The following is a 12,086-nucleotide window of genomic DNA, read 5'->3' as shown; positions in this document are numbered from 1 at the left end:
AAATTGGCAATAAAGGCATTCCTAGGCCTTTGTGCCTAATAGAGGGTCAGAAGCTAATTATAAATAATTCCTTCAAGTTTTAACTTTTTTTTTTCAACAAAACAACACCCCGACGGTTATTATATCTAAAATACGTACTGAGTCATGCTCAATTTTATTTACGGAACAAATTTTACACTACACTTAATGATTTTGATTATGGCAAACTTCAATAACAGTCATTTAGCTCTAATTATCAAAATTTGTTTCTTGTGCATCATGGGATGAAGATTGGTGAATATAGTATCGTAATTCGTAACCCTGGAACAGAGGCGTAGCTGGGGTACATATGCCCCCGGGCGCCAGGTACAGGGGCGCCAAAATGGGGCTTGCAAAAATTTCACAGATTTCTATCGTAATTACATTGCCATAAAATCTGGCCGGGAAAACAAAGCAAAATTTGATTTGGTACCGTTAGGTAACAAAATGCACGGGATTAATTACGTGGTTCTGTATCGTTGAGTTCTTGCCTGTGCACTCCGATGTAAGTTGATATTAGTTCTGTGCTGGAGACCAATGGCAACGGAATTTGGTTGAATGATGTTAATACATGTTTTGAGTAATATGTGGTTTAGTATTTCGTGGTTGAGTACCGCACTTTGCGGCAGAGTTACATAAAATTTATTATACTGTGCTAAAAGACCCCAATGCCGTTTTCGACAATTCGTCGAGATTGCACAGATTTAGCAAATTTTTACGACACGGACATCAATGGCCACGAACTTTTTTCATCATAATTGGAAATTGCAGAATGCTGCTCAGTAACAGTACTGAAGGTCAACCAGAAACTTTTTTGGCTGTTCTTGGTTTCATTGTGTCTTTTGGAGACGAAAAACATATTTTGATGACTTTTAACCAGTTTGCGGCAGTGAAATCAAATAAAATAAATTTATTGTAGACTATGTAAATCATCTTTGACAGTAACTGAGTGGGACATTATGGACATATGCTATATTTTGTATAGCTTTGCTTCTTTTTCAAATATAAAGTTCTTGAATAAATAATAAAATATATAAATACATATAAATTTGAATTTACATATAGAATTTGTTTTTACATATACAAGTAAATGTAAAATATGATTAAACGTGGAGGTCGGGGCGCCAATTTTATTGTTTGCCCCGGGGGCAAAATATGCTGGCTACGCCTCTGCCCTGGAATTAATTAAATCAAAAATATATCACACTTGCAATTTATAACCCCAGTGGTTCGATCGAACCCAGGTTAATTCTAGGTCGCAATTGGTGAGAAATGCATTGAAGGCAGTCAAATATCCCATATTTTTAACCTAACCTTTTTATAATTTGCCTTATGTTCTTGCATTACATGGGTTTGTATCTTGATCTCCGTAGACCACAGCTTCTCAATCCTGCGTACAATACATTTAATTTCGATCTTTCGTCTACATTCTACAACACAGAACACAAATATAAAAAAAAACACAGACAAGGGCGACGGAAAGATCGAGAAAATGGGCAAAACCTAGAGAAAGATTTATAGCGAACGCAGCTTATTCACCCAAGTGAAAGCACATCACGGCAATCATACCAGAATACTAAAACAATCATACCAGGAATACTAAAACAATTAGAAGTAATGCGTATACCAATAATAACATTCAATTGATTTGCTGCTGTTTTTTGTAAACAATCAAAATTAAGAAGTAAACAACAAAAATAAAATCTCGAAAATTAATTTCGGACGTTGCTTGTTATGTAACAAAATCAGTACGAATTTAGAAAGTTCTTATTTGTAATTTCGAGCATTTGCCAAAGATGGTCAGGAAATTACCTATGTTCTGATGGTTCTGACACAGATTACCGACCCAAAATCTTCAGTATGCAAACATCTCGATTCTCGACTCTCTTCACATCCCAGGTGTACTGGAAGGTTGAAGGATGTAATACTTTCGACGGGATGTGCCACATCCCACAGTATCTATACCCGAAGCTGTGCGTCTTTTTCATACAAGCGATAGTACATGTGACACACACTATATATGAATAAACCTCTTCCTGCCATCGAGTCGACCCTGCGTTTTGCAATTTGCACCTAATTAGGATAGAATTTACATATTTATCCCGGTGAGAGGAAAGCCGATAAGGCGGCTTAACCATATGGCGAACCACGACCTCTCGTCCGGTTACCATTCCATGTCGGGTATGGGATTAGTTTGTTATTTTAAAGCATGAACTTGATGGTGGAGGGAAGTCGTACCTGACCAGCGATTACGTGAACCACCCTACGGCGGCGAGGAGTCCAGCAATCCTCTTGCACATAACCATCCCGCATGGGATTCGAACCTACGCAGAGTAATTATTAGAGGTGCGGTGGCGAGCGTATTCCTAACGCTTAGCATGACGAGCCACACCTTTTGTGTAACAATGGCTGCTACTCGGTACTCCCATCAAACTGAGAATGGTTTGAGAAGGAGTCAGTAGTAAGTTTCATTTGGTCTTCTAGAATTTGCACAGCATATATAAGTTATAGGGGGGCAGGATTAGAAGGAAAATTATTTATAATACTAAAATTTGTAAACTTTTCGGTATAGCTTTTTGTGTGGGTCTTATTTAAACACAAGATTATTTAAAAACAGAATTGGAGAACCGAACTGTTAACCGCATGCGCTGAAACCATTATAAGCCTAATATACCTGCAGCTCCATTCTAAAAACTTGCAAGACGTCAAGAGAAAAAACTGATATATTATCCTGAAGTAATAAAAGGTATTTCATCTGAGTACTGCAAATTAAAGAGAATAAAACAAAGTCTAGAATTAGATTTCTGCCAAAACTTCATCAAAAGGCTGGAACTACTAAAAAAAATCTTACAATATTATAGGTAAAAATGAAGAAAATGCACAGTAGGAGTAAACTAATGGTGACATGGAAAAGTATTAGACAGCAATATTTAAACTGCTCAGTGTTCATATAGCAATGACAGGTTGCAATTATTCCTGTACGCTTTTTATGGTAAACATGATATTGTGAAAAATGTACGCGAGAAATTTAAGATTTACTAAATATATCAGTCTTAGACTCAATGACTGAAACACATATAGTAAACACATGATATTTACCCTTATATATTCCTATACAAACATTGATAAACCATTTCTAAATATAAAATAAAAAAAATTCTGCTGAACATTATACAAAAATAAATACACTGAGGGAATGCTGGATCATTAATTATCTTCTTGTTCTTTCAAATAAAGGATCCCTAATTGACTCTGAGAACCTTCTGTTAGACTTTTTGTTCTCAAACATGCATTATATTGATCTGAAACAAACGATAAGTTATTATCAAACAATGATGTCACACCATACGATAAAAGCTTACATCTTCTCAAACATCAATCTGAAAACTTTGAAAAAATCATCAAACTTTTTCATGGTAACTAAAACTTCATTGTTGTGCACCCAAATAGCAACAATGTAGCAATGAACATGGTAGCACCAACTTACTAAAACTGTCAGCAGAAAATTCATGTGGTGTTAAAATTTTAGGAATAAGGAAAAATATATGTACCATAACAATATATAAAAATAATAGCGAGTGAGTTAAAAGTGAAAATCAAGTTTGATCCGAACATAAACAAATATGCAATGATAAAATCAATCCACTTAATGTAAAATAATGCCAAAATACTTACCTAAAGATAGTGCTTTATCACAGTGTTTGGGATGCCAGTGGTGAAATAATGAATTAACAGGTGTTCTAACAACCTGATATTTCATTGATCTTGTGTATTTTCGATAAAGTAGAACATCTTCTGATCCCCATCCCTTGATAGTTAAATCAAATCCACCTTAAATGATAAACTATTTTTAACAGCACTAAAGATTAAACTTTTGTGTAGAAAAGTAAAGGGTGTATATAGAATTAAATTAACTAACAAGCAAATGCTATAAATCTAATAAACATACCTATATCATTAAAATCATTTCTATATTGGCAAGTCATTCCAAATCCAAAATCTCTCCAAAAACCATTATCCCTTTTGATGACTTGTTGTTCGATCAGCGATGGAATGCTTTTTCCTTTATAAACAATCTCAGGATTGTATAAACTGAAAACGATAGGGTAGAAAACACGGCTGCCTGAATAATGAAAACAGTGTTAGTGATGATAAAACTGCTTTCTAAATATACTAACAGGAGCGTAGCCAGGCGGATGGGGTTGGGGGGTCAAACCACCCCATCCCAAACCCTTTTGAAATGTAAAAAAATAAAATAAAAGCATCTTTCTGTATCATACATAGCAATTTTTCGTAGCTTGAAACGCTTTTTAGACCCTCAAGACTCATGAGAACACACGTTCTTCGGCCGTACCCGTTAGGTGTTTCAATCTAACTTGACAAATAGAAATTTCAGACCCCTCCCCCCCCCATCAAAAGTTCTGGCTACGCCCCAGTATACTACTATACCATTCTATATATACTGCAGATATGAGAATATTATGTTCTAAAATGCTGATGGCAATATTGCCAATATAGATGTCAAATGCAATCACAACACAGGACTCATAATTGGAAGGAAATTAACAGGAAAATGGAAGTCTGTGAATATTTACATGCCAAGTCCTAAACATAGTACAACCTCATTTTTATAAACACCTTATGACTAGCAAAACAATGAAAAGGAACTGACCACACACACTTAATATTTCACAATTATATAAGTTAACGAAGTGGTTTAGTTCTAGGATTTCACTATATCATAGAAGCCCCCTACCTGGCCGAGTTTGTGATCTGCATTGGGATAAAAAGTGAGTAGTAAAGAACATATCAACATCACAAAAAAACATCAGTGGATTTTTTCCAGGTAGTGCAACTGTACCCTCTTGTAAAGCTGTAAATTAGATATAAAATCGCATCGATTGCTTGTCTAAATACCTATCTTCATATCTTAATTATGGTAGTTGTCTTTATTTATGAAATAAGTTATCCTCCAACCATGGATTATGTAAATATTTACACCAAACCCCAAGACAAATACAAATTCAGGATAATGGGAATTTTGACTCCAGGTCACAAGTTTGAGAAACTAAATTTCGATCAGAAATATATTCAGTTACCCTCTAATTGTCTGTTGAGAATGCTTCAAATATCATCAACAGAAGTCTAAAATTCAGACTTTCGATTATGCAGAATTCAAAAAGTCCATTGAAACTCAATTCTCAGAGACATAACGTCTCAGAAATCTTCCTGCACATAATAATCCAGTGCAGGGTTTGAACATGCATAGCATTATAGAGTAATCAGAAATGTGAAAGCAAGTATGATTATGATAAGAATAATCGTTACTTAACATGCAATGACATAAATAACCTTTTCCTCTCGAAAATGTCTCTGATTGTTTTTCAACTACTTGATAAGATTTGAAACCAATTTCCACTTCAAGTTGTTTCAAAATAGTTTTTGCTTCAGTAATAGCTTCGTCTCCATAACAGACAACAGTTAGGTGGATATGTCCATCGCCTGATATTGCAGCAGTTTTAAAATTTTCTATAAATTTTCTGAATAAAAATACAAAATTTGAAATGAGAAATGACGAAATTAATCCTGATTAATAAACATACAATAAACGAATAATTTGATATTTTCAGATCTGTGAGAAATTCTACCCACTGGTGAGAAAACTTGATTTTAAAGGTAACTTTTAAATCTCCTGCTACCAAACGGCAATAAGATGCATACAAGTTATACACTCCTCAATGGATGTTAGTTTTCTTGTAGTGGTTACAAGCAATCGGTATTCAGCCACAAATCGATACAATCCAAACTGGAGATAGGTTGTTACAGAAAATCTTCATTTTGAATCTTTATCGACCATGGCTAATCCTAATGCTATATTAAATCAATTTTTACCTAAATGCATCTGCTCTTCCTTGCAGTGGAGTGATAATATAAATTGTTTCTGTTGATTTTTTAACTGTCGATGAAACGGAATGTAAAGGACCATAGGGACGAAACATTGTAATAAGATGTACTGGTGCTGAAGTGTTCACCTAAAAATTTAAAATTCTCTAATGCAGAGCCAGAGTGAAATACTATATATTGTCTTCTTACAATTGGAAAAAAACAATCTGGTAATCAATAATACAAAGATCAGAAAAAATGCAAATAAATTTCATTAATTTGACATTAACAATAAGGGTAATACTAATACATCTTAATACCTTGTATTATGATTCCTATACATAACCGGATTATGTTGCTCTCAATTATGCCATTTATGCCCACTGATTACAGCAGCTAAGTTTTTTTTTCTGATAGTGGAATTGGTAATACCTATACTTGTTAACTATCAAAAAAGACCACATCAAAATAGTATTACTTGTCCATGTTGCCAATTATTGGTAAATGTTATAAATATTAATTCATATCACATAATACAGCCTACTGGATGAGTTAGAATTTAATTCATAAGTTTATGTCCCACAGCGGCTCAGCGCCCCTAATAATTTTGGTCCTCAAACAGTGATTATATGTCTAAAAACTCTCCTTAGATTTAAAATTTTTACACTTACAGTGGATCGGAAAACCAATTCATATTGAGTCCCAACTTTTTGTTGTGTTCTGTAGTAACCTAAATATATGTACCAACATAAAAATGGCCACCAGACAAACAAAACACATCTCGGAAACAACATGAAAACTAAGAACTTGTTGGAAATGTTTAGAAATCGATCAGGTGCCAAAATCCAAAAACTACGGGTAATTGGTGTGAAAAATAGCAACTATATGCCAAGCAGAAAATATTATGAACAATGGCTGTGACGAAGATAAGCTTATTTGTCTAGTAAGTAAACAATGAAAAGTATTGGAACTGTTAGAAAAAGCATGTCTGTCTATATGAAATCATATAGCAATAAGTAAAACGTTGAACATCAAAAAACGAACTTGTCAATAAAATTGTTAATATGCTATTTAAATATTGAACCAGAATATCTTAAAATTAACGCCCAAAAGCATATTTGTTTATAGCCAATATAATTTGCAAATTGAACAGAACGTGACTTTATTTTAAATTTATCATACAATGCAAAAAATCAAACAAACCCTCAACAAAATCCAATGTGCCATCATTTAATAATTCTGTGGCTGCATCAATAACTTCTTTTAAATCCTCTTTAATATCCTGAAAAAAATTCAATGGTTTTTCAGGCATCTTCATCAGGCCCATATCTGATCCATATAATGAATATCTGCCAAAGAAAAGCAATATTAATTATCCCATACAGTGCTAAATTAGAAAAAATATAAAAGCAAATATTTGTGAAAAACATAACCAACTTGTTGAAAGATATAAACGGAGTGACATCATATTCATTCTTAAATTGATGAGGCTTCAATAAATACGCATTGTCAACCTGTATAGTAACAGAAGAGTAAGGTTGAAATACTGGCAACTATATAAACTTTTATTTTTAAAAATAAAATGTACCTGTGACATAAGATAATGTGATATCTTGTCTGCATCGGGGTATAAATCAGATTTTATAAGTGATAACTTTCCACCCTTTAAAAAAAAAATATAACATAAGACAATAAATAAATTAACAAATTGTTTCAGTTACATAAGATAAGTTACATTGGTTAAAAACTGCAAAATTTGAACACCTTTGTACAATAGTAACTTTGAGTTGGGTTGCGCAAGACCAACTCCCTATCCTTCCTTCCTCTATGCATATACTGCGTATACTGCAAAGATGCTGTAGCAGGAATAAACATGACTATTCTATCCAATTAAAGAGTCCTGCTGTACACTAACAACTATACTATTGTTGTAAACTGCTTGTCTGAGAAACGTTGAAGAAATACATTTGTGTTAGTGTGCAGTAGGACACATTTATTTGTACAATAGGATATGGATAAATCTGAATATCATGGCAAGCAATCTTTTATGCTTTTACGGTGGCACAGAGAAGTTTAATAATACAGGTAAACATTCCAGGACATCCACTAGCTTTATGGATAATGTGTGAAAAATATTATATTATAATATGAAATGTAGGCATGTGATCCAAGAGTCAAACCCGTGTATGGTAATTAGATTAACAACATTATTTGTGTATGACAGTAATCAAGTATTAAATTAAATGCATCCAATTTTAAATAGTTTCACAAATAATTTTGTAGTGTAATAAAAGAAATAATTCATTTTGTAGCCTACCTTTTTAACCTCAGTTAATTGTTGTAATTTTAATTGCAGAAGACTTTTCAAATTGTCAATTTGATGGTTGAGACTTGCAATTATCTAAAGAATTATCAACATATAAGCAATATTAGCACTAGAAAATAAATTTATCAATGAAGCCCATCATCAAACTCATTTTTACATCGGCCAGTTTAAAAATTTATTTTCACATGTTGCCGAATTCATCTATAAACTATTTTTGTGAGATAACCTAGTATTCATTTTAAAGTTGGAAAATAATTATAGAATTATGATTATACCATATTTTTGAGTGTCTGAATTAATAATATAATAAACTTTTAAAAACTTCAGTTTTTATTTTTTTATACTTATATTACACTCTTTTTAATTCTGTCTGATATTAAAATGGACTACTAGATTTGCTATATTAATGATGTAACTTCTAAAAAATACCTTAGTCGTAGATTGTTCACCATCCTGAATCTTGTTCACTATTAGCTTGCTGTTCTGCATATTTTGTTCCACTTCTGTAACAAACATCCAGTTTGAATTGAAGCGTCAAGTTACCATAAAAGATCTTTATAAGGAGGGTCAGAAGGTATATTCTCACATTGGTTCTGCATTCAGGCATTTGTATTTGCTTGGCGTAAAGCACAACCTCCAATAAATCAGTGGGAATTTGGGTACTGAATATGATACCTAGATACAGTACCGTAGTCAGGTAGTCTACCAGTATCAGAGTAGCCTATGTATGCTACATGTTTGATAAACAATGCTATTTCTTTAATATTTTTGATTTCACAAATGATTTTCTTTACACTGTTACAACCCCTATAGAATTGTATGCTGGCACTCCAGCAGGTATCGGTACTATACAGCTAATAGTGCTGTAGTGAAGCAAATATTTCTTATGCAGGCACAGACATACCGTACCTGATAATTCTTTGGGAATCCTGTATCTTTCTAGAAATGTAGCGGCATAATTAGTTTTGAAGTGCAAACTTACAATGAGCAGCACCGAAAACACGACAATTATCCCTACCGACAGCTGCAGCACCAAATTCTTCATCGTATAGCTTCGACGTCGGCTGCATAATGTGACTGGCAGACAAATTCTCATATTCCATCAAACATAACAACCTGGGTAACGCCCCAGACCTACCGCCTACAATAATCACAGCCCATGACCACCAATAAGCGTTACAAAAAGTTAACGGTTTAACCCAGAGGTGCACAACGAATAAGAAACGATTTGATTGATCGATTGGCAACCTGTGGCCGTCGAAGATGAAATACGGTATGCCGCCGTGCTGAATGCTGATGTGTGTTTTACTGCAATATATGCGCTCGACAATAATATCTACAGCGACAGTGGTAATTATTAATTACATAGAATTTCGTTACGAGGGTTGGATTTTTTTACAGCGCCTTTCGCTCTGGCAAGCACCCATCATGAATGTTACATGACATGTTAGCTAAGATAAGATGCATTGTCTGTAGTGTACACCCACTGATAACCTATCTAATACCGCAATATGTAAAGAGGCCACTACCGCGGGGAAAGACTCGGATTTTCCCGTTCAGCATCACTTGCGCAATGTACTTCATTTTCACACTATTACAAATGCCAGGAGTGCACCCAGCAAGGATAGGAATCGGAAATAACCATTCAATTTAGGCCGCGAGCCGAGGCCATTTATCTTTCAGTTTCGTAGCGCACATCAGGTAACTACCTGAAAATGATTTTAAAATGTTCCTTAGAAATTTAGTAACAAATATTGCCTTGTTCCCACTTCCAAAAGTTGCACGTTTTACAGAAAAGACGCTTTTACTACAATAAATATGTGTTACCATCTGTCCTATTTTCTCTGCTTTTCCGGTATCATGGGCCAATGAACGCAGACTTCTGCACGACGTAACAGTCAAGTTAGTCAGCTGTAGGTGGATCCCCAGTGGTCGGATGAATATCAGATGTACTCAACTGCTCGCTTTTGCGTTGAGTAGCCTTTCCATAGTTTTTTTCAGTTACCGGTAATATTCATTAATGGTGGTAGCCTAAAAGTCTCGTTGCGAGCAGCGCATTAGGAGCAGCGCATTACGCGCAGTGAGGCCGCACTAGGAGCAGCGCATTGGGCACAGTGAGGCCGCATTAGGAGCAGCGCATTGGGCAAAATGCGTGGTCGCATTGGGCACAGTGAGGCCGCATCAGGAGTAGTGTATTACGCACAGTCAGGATTGACAATTTACCCATCCATTTTAACATTGACGTTTTATAAAACATCGATTTTCTATATTTCCGTAACAATGATCAATCAACAAAATAGTAACAATTAAAATTTATGCGTCCGCTCAGACATTTCTTTTCCTCAGACAGATATTCAAGCATGGTTGTAAACATTGCCTCGCATTCGTGCTTTTGCGTGTCATTTACCAGTTTGCAGTTGTGTTACTAAAAATAGTTGTAAATCGAATAACTTAATTGTGATCATGCCACCCGGTGACAATAGGTTTAGCTGCAATAATTAAAAATTAATGACGCATTAGGAGCAGCGCATTACACACAGTGAGGTCGCATTAAGAGCAGCGCATGGGACACAATGCGTGGTCGCATTAAGAGCAGCGCATTGGGCACAATGAGGCCGCAATAGGAGCAGCGCATTGGGCACAATGCGTGGTCGCATTAAGAGCAGCGCATTGGGCACAGTGAGGCCGCATTAGGAGCAGCGCATTGGGCACAATGCGTGGTCGCATTAGGAGCAGCGCATTGGGCACAGTGAGGCCGCATTAGGAGCAGCGCATTGGGCACAATGCGTGGTCGCATTAGGAGCAGCGCATTGGGCGCAATGCAACAACCTGGTCTGTAATTTAAGATTTTCTTTTTGTCGTAGTTATTCGATGAAGATCTGGTGATATATAATGTGCTCCCACTTTTTATGGGGTATTTCATACATCCCATTCAAAAAGGCTTTGAATAAGAAGTTTTTTGTTGTATATAAAATTATTAAGTTGAATTGTATAAGAACGAATTCATCTCCTGATAAGGAGCTTCACGACTTCATCGTAGCAAAGCTCTAAACAAGTAAAAACAGTGGATAATGGCAACATCAACTATATGGAGAATACATAAGATCTTGAAAACCTAGTCCGATAAACATAGTCAAAAACCCTACTTATATTTGTGTGGAATGAAATTATGTCAATATTTTTTTCATATTCTATTACTTCAAATATCACCATGAACATAAACGCATACTTGGACGTTTCCGACGTTCATTTTTCGTTCACCGATGAAAAATGACCGTCGTAACAACGATCAGGTTCGATCCTCACATGATCGGATTTTCTGATATGGTTCAATCAGTTGACCAAACGTGACCGAGCAATGCTATTGTAATCCATTGACAGTTGTAAACATCAATTTCATGTTGCGCTGACACGTAAAAATGAAAAACCTGCTTGCGAATTTATCAACAACACAAGCGTGGGGCGGGTCTATGTAAATGAAATATCATTGCGTACCATCCTTAATCTCACAAACGACTCTATTTCTTGGAATTAGATTTGGCGTTAAAACCTTTCTAAAAAAACAGTACCAAGAAAACAAATTTCGTTGTTATGGGTGTACTCGGGAATATTTGCTATTAATTTACAAGGTGATATCATCTTTCCTTTATCCTTAATTTAATGCAAATATATTTTTCTTAACTTTGTTTATGTCTGATATTTATGCGAAATAAATACAAGATCTTTGGAAATGATATTTTTTTAATCATACAACATCACATAACAACGAAATTTAAAATTCCATTTATTAATATTTTTTTTATAATCACTTATTGTCATAACATATATTATATCAATTCTTTGCTTTACGTATATTTTT

At 34.8% G+C, this 12,086-nt stretch overlaps 1 protein-coding gene across 1 annotated transcript; it reads right to left on the bottom strand.

Annotated features, from left to right (window-relative positions):
• Positions 1-2,723: 2,723 nt before the first annotated feature.
• LOC120346923 (chondroitin sulfate N-acetylgalactosaminyltransferase 2-like) lies at positions 2,724-9,779 on the bottom strand. The gene is made up of 13 exons (XM_039416715.2): positions 9,137-9,779; positions 8,657-8,730; positions 8,219-8,302; positions 7,490-7,564; positions 7,339-7,415; positions 7,105-7,250; positions 6,573-6,631; positions 5,911-6,050; positions 5,371-5,558; positions 4,775-4,891; positions 3,968-4,141; positions 3,694-3,849; positions 2,724-3,320 (listed from the first exon to the last, which is right to left on the bottom strand). Exons 1-13 carry the CDS (start codon positions 9,321-9,323, stop codon positions 3,226-3,228), a joined length of 1,572 nt encoding a protein of 523 aa, XP_039272649.2. The 5' UTR covers positions 9,324-9,779; the 3' UTR covers positions 2,724-3,225.
• Positions 9,780-12,086: the final 2,307 nt, after the last annotated feature.

This window comes from Styela clava, chromosome 11 (genome assembly GCF_964204865.1).
Source record: "Styela clava chromosome 11, kaStyClav1.hap1.2, whole genome shotgun sequence".
NCBI classification, from domain to species: domain Eukaryota; kingdom Metazoa; phylum Chordata; class Ascidiacea; order Stolidobranchia; family Styelidae; genus Styela; species Styela clava.
Note: the sequence above shows the minus strand (reverse complement) of the source record. Positions and strands in the feature narration are given on the sequence as shown.

Excerpts from the sequence above, each read along its gene's own strand:
- LOC120346923 (XM_039416715.2), bottom strand. The coding sequence starts at position 9,323 with ATGAGAATTTGTCTGCCAGTCACATTATGCAGCCGACGTCGAAGCTAT. Across the intron at positions 3,850-3,967 it reads AAATGATTTTAATGATATAG|GTGGATTTGATTTAACTATC; the intron begins GTATGTTTATTA and ends TTATCATTTAAG. Across the intron at positions 3,321-3,693 it reads TGATAAAGCACTATCTTTAG|ATCAATATAATGCATGTTTG; the intron begins GTAAGTATTTTG and ends CGTTTGTTTCAG.